Consider the following 7,800-nt stretch of genomic DNA (forward strand, 5'->3'; position numbering starts at 1 on the left):
CTCTATAACTGGGCTGGAATGTTCCTACTCTCAGGTGAGATAATTAGTTTTAACTGAGTGCCGGAGAAATTATGTTCTCTATAACTGGACTTGAATTTTCCTACTCTCAGGTGAGATAATTAGTTTTAACTGAGTGCCGGAGAAATTATGTTCTCTATAACTGGACTTGAATTTTCCTACTCTCAGGTGAGATAATTAGTTTTAACTGAGTGCCGGAGAAATTATGTTCTCTATAACTGGGCTTGAATTTTCCTACTCTCGAATTTTTTGGGCTTGATTGTTTTGATTGGATTATCTTTATTGGAGTACTCACCCAAACGTTTGATTTGATTACCTATATTGGAGTATTCACCCAAACGTTTGATTTGATTACCTATATCGGGGTATTCACCCAAACGTTTGATTGGATTACCTATATTGGGCAACCCAATATAGGTAATCCAATCAAACGTTTGGGTGAATAATCCAATATAGGTAATCAAATCAAACGTTTGGGTGAGTACTCCAATAAAGATAATCCAATCAAACGTTTGGGTGAATAACCCAATATAGATAATCCAATCAAACGTTTGGGTTAACAACCCAATATAGGTAATCCAATCAAACGTTTGGGTGAATACCCCAATATAGGTAATCAAATCAAACGTTTGGGTGAATACCCCAATATAGGTAATCAAATCAAACGTTTGGGTGAATACCCCAATATAGGTAATCAAATCAAACGTTTGGGTGAATACCCCAATATAGGTAATCAAATCAAACGTTTGGGTGAGTACTAAGTATTCTAGCCTATCTCGTTACTAGATTATGATGATTAGGTTAAAGATCTGAGTAAGTTATTTTTTATTGCAAAACTAACATTCACTTGTTGATTTGTAATTATTATCATTAAACACGTTTAATTTGGTATCACTGATGATTAGGGAAATGCGTGCGTCTATAACTAAATTAATCTTAAAACTATTATCAAAATACCTTGCTAACAAAAACAAACAAACTATATGACGATAATGGCGTCACAACTACAACTATGACGTCACTTCCGATGTTTGTTTACTAGGCTCCAAGCTCTATGAAATCCGTACTCCAAGCTGCCTGGCTTCTGACAGTGGCCTTTGGAAATTTGATTGTTGTCGTCATAGCCGAGCTTCATCTGTTCGACAAACAGGTAAAACTGAAACTATAAACAGCTTCATGGACATAAATATCCGGAAATAAATGTTTATAAATATAAAAAATCAACATTAATTTATGTTTCGTTTAATGCAAAAAATTAATATGAATTTTGATCTGAGTAAATTAATTAGAAAATAATCATAAAACATACAGTTTTAATGAGACAGACACTAAAACAAGAGCAGAGTAGTTAATAACATTGTCTAGGTGTGTGTTATAATAAAATGTTATAGAGATAGTTTTTGTTATGAATAATAATTATGTGTGTAAAGTATCTGATTGGTTCCTTTAAATATTTACACGATCCCTTTGGTTAACCAAGTGACCAATAGCAAGTGCCATATTAACATATATAAATAATTTATTATGTTCAATATTTTTAATTAGAATTTTAAACTTAATTTCGACCAATTGAAGTCAGTAATTGCATAAAATTATCTTTTGACATCATTTTGATGATTTGATCATTGAGATAGAGTTAGTTTTTAACATCATAAGTACCGGATCAGTAGGATTGTTCAAGTTATATTTGTTTGGGAACGAAAATGAATGAATCTTTAAAGACAGATAAAATAACTATAAAAATAGATCCGAGTTTCAAAGACAGTTTCTAGAGCTACGGGTTACTTCTAATCCGGTATCCAGTTGTTATAATCTAATGATCTTTTAGATAATCTACAAAAGAAACGTTGGATTAAACTTTGTTTTTAGTGTTCCTTTCATTAAAATATTGTGTGTTTTAGAGAATTAGAAATAAAATCTGGAAATATCGTCTTATAAATATTCTATTTATTGTTGAGTTCTTAAAAGTATTTTTACATAAAACCCTTCCCCCCCCCCTAGTTAAAAATTACTTGTACATCGGAAGCAGTTTTTTTCTCCAATGAAATGGAACAGGGATCGTTTAAATTTTTCATTTCAAATCAACAAAATAAATATCAATTCATATTACGCTATATTAAAATTTTTGAAAGAAAATCGACAAGATGTTCTTTCTCTGTTTCTAGTCGCTGGAATTTTTCATGTTTGCTGGTCTGATGGGTGTCGACATGTTAATTTTTGCGGTTATGGCATATTTCTACAAGTACGTCGATCAACCACAAGAGGGCGACGAATATCTAGAATCGACACAGAAAGATAACAAGAGTTATCGAGAAGTTAATTGTATTCAGAATGAGGGCTTTCTAGAAGATACTAAAATGTGATACCACTGGGTACAGTACTGTGATTGTAGTGTCCGTGGTCTTGAAATAACAAGAAGGTTATTGTCCTAAATGTGTAATATAATTGTAAAACTGGATAGTAAATAAATCCAAAAACTGATTCTTCAGCCTCGTCAAACTGGTTAATTTTATCATAGAAGATACATTTTTGTGTAATAGAGTTCACTTCTTTTGTTCGACAGAAGGAACTGAAGTGGATTAGACCATTGATAAAGTTGAATACGTATGATAACCCCATGTGTTTTTGCATTACATAGACACATCCGCCACTAATATTTGCTTTACTATATTGTGTTTCTGGATTGGTTCAGTATTAAGAAGTTGTAACTATACTTTCGATGGAGTTGGTCAGTATCCAAGTAGCAACCTTTGTTATTGTTTAAAACTTCCCGGAGTGATCCAGTATCCAGGTAGTAGGTTTTGTTATCGTTTAAAACTTCCCGGAGTGATCCAGTATCCAGGTAGTAGGTTTTGTTATCGTTTAAAACTTCCCGAGTGATCCAGTATCCAGGTAGTAGGTTTTGTTATCGTTTAAAACTTCCCGATCCAGTATCCAGGTAGTAGGTTTTATTATTGTTTAAAACTTCCCGGAGTGATCCAGTGTCCAGGTAGTAGGTCTTGTTATCGTTTAAAATTCCTGGAGTGATTCAGTATCCAGGTAGCTAGGTTTTATTATTGTTTAAAACTTCCCAGAGTGATCCAGTAACCAGGTAGTAGGTTTTGTTATCGTTTAAAACTTCCCGGAGTGATCCAGTATCCAGGTAGTAGGTTTTATTATTGTGTAAAACTTCCCGGAGTGATTCAGTAACCAGGTAGTAGGTTTTGTTATTGTTTAAAACTTCCCGGAGTGATTCAGTAACCAGGTAGTAGGTTTTATTATCGTTTAGAACTTCCCGGAGTGATCCAGTATGCAGGTAACAGGTTTTGCTATTGTTTAAAACCTCCCAAAGTGTCCCAGTATCCAGGTAGCAGGCTTTGTTATTGTTTAAAACCTTTCGGAGTGATCCAGTATTCAGGTAGAAGGCTTTGTTGTAGTTTAAAGTTCCCGGTGTGATCCAATATCCAGGTAGTAGGCTTTGTTGTTGTTTAAAACCTTTCGGAGTCATTTGGTATGTAGGTGGTAAACCTTGACATAATGGCTTCTTGATCGCACACCTTGTTCGCCATACATCATTACTGACGAAGCCTTTCGCTCAATACAACACCTCAACAAGTCGTCTGGGAAAGTAACACACAACGTTTCGTTTGGTACGTTATTTATATCAGTACTTTACAAAATATCAATTATTATGGTTTATAAACGAAGCGTGAAATTAATTATAATAACAGCGTTTCGACTGAGACTTTGTATGTTGCAATCCCAGCCGACCTGTTGAGTTGTGGTATTGAACGAAAGGCCTCGTCGATAGTGGCGTGCGGTTGAGAAGTTATTATGTATTCTCACTTAGAATCCATATTATAGGGCCAGTAAAAGAGAGATTTGTAAAAAAAATATTTTTAGTGTTATTGTGATACAGTGTCACACTAACTATTAATCAATAGATGACCCCAATCAGTCATCCCTAAAATGTTGACATAAAAGACAGTTGTTAAAATAACCTTATAGTAAAAAAATAAAAATTGAGAAATAAAAAAGCTTTACACTGTTTTTGATAATAAATAATGCAAAAATGTTAATTTTTTTATAGTTGAAATGATTACCTTTTTTGAGATAATAAAGAGGACGCTAGTTATTCAAGGTCTTCCAAAGTTTATAAATAACTAGTCTTAACATATTTTTTTTATGATTTGCTCAGTACACCGGTTGGTAAAGACCAACTTCAGGTAGGTGGACTTGCCTCAGCTTACTCGTATTATACTTGAATAAGTTTTGACAAGGGAGGAAGATGGGTGTTTAATTAATGTTTACCAAACTATCAAGGTAAAGATTTACAGTTCCAGTTACTATCATATTGTAATAATTATTTAAAGGGTGGAGGTTGGGTGTCATACAGATGTAGAAATAGAGGGTAGTTTATTATTTTTTTTATAAGATTATTTTAACCACTACTTTTTAGGTTAAAATACTAGGGATGACTTCCTTCCCACAACTGGCTGCAGAAAGCGAAAGGCAGTAGTAGTTGAGACGTTGGTGGTCAAAACAATCAACTCCTAACCTTTAGTATGATCTATCTTGGCGACTACTTAGTTTGACATTGTCGTTTGGATCATGTCTGATAGATGGAATATTCCCAACGCTTTTGGGTTCTATGACCACAGATATTTGCCATTAGGGGTTAATGAATAATGACAAGGACTGACGATGGACTAATTTTCCCTCTTTAGGTTAAAATCTCATAACATATATCTCGGTTCATATGACATATAAATCCACAGCAATGTTTGGATCATGTCCAGCTGGCTAACCTTTCTATATCGAATCTATAGCAATGTTTGGAGCAGGTGTAGCTGATTAGCCTATTTATATATATAGAATCCACACCAACGTTTGGAGTAGGCCTAGCTGACGAGTTTTGCTATTAAAAGCTGGGTCGTTGCAAGTTTCGGTATTTTGGTTCGTATGAGTCAAGAATCTCGAGTGTGTAACATAAACACCCTCTAAGTTGCTGTTATTCTTGACTTGCACCAGAGGTTTCTACAATGAAAACTTTATCTACGTAAGTTTAGAATAACCACGAGTCCTGTGATAATAGAAACCTTTATAAAACCAAAATATATTTATACGTAGTGTATGTTCCCACTACCATCCATCACTTTATCGGAGGGACGCGAGCAGGTTTCCAGGGGGTCACGAGCTGTTTGCTCTGAGTCGACTTTTTTTTTGTTTTTAATCCTCGAGGTGTCTGAGAGGTGCTCATATCACCTTTTTTTAGAAACTATGACGAACTGGTTTTTTCATTCTTGTAGAGATAATGGGGGGGTCGCGAAGACCAAAGTCCGGACGCGGGGGTGGTTGGTAAATCCGCATGAGAAACATCGATCCAGAGTCTGTTTCGCATACCTTTAATACGCGACAAACTCTACGGTTGTGTATTCTTGTGAATAATGATGTAGGTTCGAATCCCGTTTGGTGAAGTGTATTGTTACAGCAAAGCTACACAATAGGCTATCTGCATACTGTTCACCGCAGGGAATCGAATCCCGGATTTTTGCGTTGTAAGTTCGTAAACTTTCCGCTAACCCACCAAGTAGAGGTGTCCGTTCTCCAAACGGATGTTACATTGCATACTTCTACAGTTAGACCGTTATATTAGATTCGCTATATAAATTACTGAATTTGTGTTTAGTTCCGGATTTGTAGGCAACTATAACGGAATTATAATATCTATATTATTTTGTCTTCAACTTCGAATATAAAAACTACTCCCCCACCCGGCTAGTTTTAGTTTGGTTGTTATTAAGCACAAGGCTAGACAATGGGCTATTTGTGCTCTGCCCACTGGGAGTATCAAAACCATATTTTGAGCGTCATAAGCCTGCATACTGAACCACTGGGGGCTTCTTTGTCTAAAAATATTACCTCAAAATTTTCATGCACATCTACAAAGGGCTATCTGCACATAACCTTCCATAGTGTTAAACCAATAGATTAAAGTCAACAGCGCTAGGTATTGTCTGACCGAATAGTGGGACGACTTGACCCTCACTTTTATAACACACCCAAAGCCCCCCCCCCAAAAAAAATGCAAAGCGAATTTTTTTGGCAATTTACCGCTAACCACGAATCCTCGGTTTCACAGTCCAATACTCTACCGCTAGGTTACGCCCGGCTCTAATACGCAGATATACCGAACTGCATAGCATCCAATACTGCAGGATCGGAACAGATTTCTAGCTCTACACCTAGGCTTGTATGCAAACTAAGCCGTTTTTTTTTTCTACCATCAGGTTGGGTTTGATATATGTTATTTTATTCACTTCAAAGTTCATTTCTATGTTCATGTTGGCGTGATCATGTGGGGCATGTTGTCAATTAGAATTTGACTTGAATTCGATGATAAAGTTGTTAGATCTTTGTTACGGCCATTGACATGTGACTGTAACCATGGTGACGTGGCTATTTCCTTAAGCAACATTATAATCTCTATCACCAATATTACAGTAACTCTTACAATAACTATATATATATATTTTAAATAACTTCTAATTCGGTTCCATTCTCTGTCTTTTGTAAAACTTCGTTGATTAATAACATAACTTAACGGTTTCTGTTTAAAAGCGAATTGTTACATGTAAAGAACTCTTTGTTCATTTGGAGTTAATAACTAAATCGGTTTCATATTCTCTTGATTCAATATTATATTAAGAATACTAGCACAAAACAATTAATGTTACGAAATGGCAATTAATACTAATCACAGCTACGTGTTTGTATTATTGGATTAAACACCTGTCTTTCCTCAAGCTTCCCCCCCCCCCCCATGGCTCAGGGGTAAGTTTGAAAGCTAATAAAGCTAAAAGCTGGTTTTCGATATCCGTGTTGGACACAGTACAGGTAGCCCGTTTTGTAGCTTTGTGCTGAACAACAAACAAAAACAAATTCTGAAGCTTTAATTGTTTTATCAAACAGATTTCTACATCTAGCGCCATCTTTTATCAGGAACGAAAAATGTGAGATTAATTTAACTAGTGTATCTTCCTTTAAGCACTTAGATATAATTTGACTTATGATATAATTTATAAAGACAAAGATATGTGCTTTTTCATTATTAGTAGTAATGTTTACCATTTCCTGTGTGTGTCATAAATCCCTCACAGAAATAAAACGTGTACGTTTACTGTACTGCCAGCTGAACAGATAATTGTCAAAGTTTATACTGTATTTAGTTCAGAAGCGCGTGAATGTTAACTATGCTTGAAATAAATGTTGGTAAGGCAACAGGAAGAATATTGCTACAAGCTATTGTTGACTATCAAACTTAGTGACTGCAGCCAGTGAAGTAGACTAGCCTTTATATTTACCACTAGGGCATGCTCACTCTGCAGACAGTACTTTGGTCCTTTGTATGTAGAACTTACACGAGTCTGTGACCATAGAAAAATGTAACATTCTGACATTGTATGTAATTAAATCAAAAAGGTTTTTAAAAACATCTAACCAAGTTACTTCTACGCATGGGGAGCATTTAATCTCAAACTAATTTATATACTTAATTATGTATTTTCAAAATGTGTAGTGCATACTGGTGGGATTTATGTATTTTGATAAAAAGTTTAGGAAAAACGACCTTTATACTCCAGATGTATATAATTTTATTTTATTTTTAATTTAACCAACCTTTCGCCTTTGCGACTTCCTCAAAGTTAATATACACAACTTATTATATTATTAACTTATTGTTACGTCTCCAGTCGTTAGTTGATTTTCCGTAACTTCGTTCCGACGAAACTTTAGCGACAC

The 7,800-nt window shown here is 35.0% G+C and overlaps 1 protein-coding gene across 1 annotated transcript in view; it reads left to right on the forward strand.

Annotated features, from left to right (window-relative positions):
* LOC106474098 (solute carrier family 15 member 1-like) overlaps window positions 1–2,499 on the forward strand; it is a 21,989-nt gene extending 19,490 nt beyond the window's left edge. The window contains exons 17-19 of the mRNA XM_022402481.1: window positions 59–110; window positions 1,061–1,168; window positions 2,184–2,499. Of these exons, the coding sequence (XP_022258189.1) occupies window positions 59–110; window positions 1,061–1,168; window positions 2,184–2,381 (358 nt within the window). The 3' untranslated portion in view covers window positions 2,382–2,499. The remainder of the gene's footprint in view (window positions 1–58; window positions 111–1,060; window positions 1,169–2,183) is intronic.
* Window positions 2,500–7,800: the final 5,301 nt, after the last annotated feature.

Source organism: Limulus polyphemus, unplaced genomic scaffold (assembly GCF_000517525.1).
Source record: "Limulus polyphemus unplaced genomic scaffold, Limulus_polyphemus-2.1.2 Scaffold6817, whole genome shotgun sequence".
Classification (NCBI taxonomy): Eukaryota; Metazoa; Arthropoda; class Merostomata; order Xiphosura; family Limulidae; genus Limulus; species Limulus polyphemus.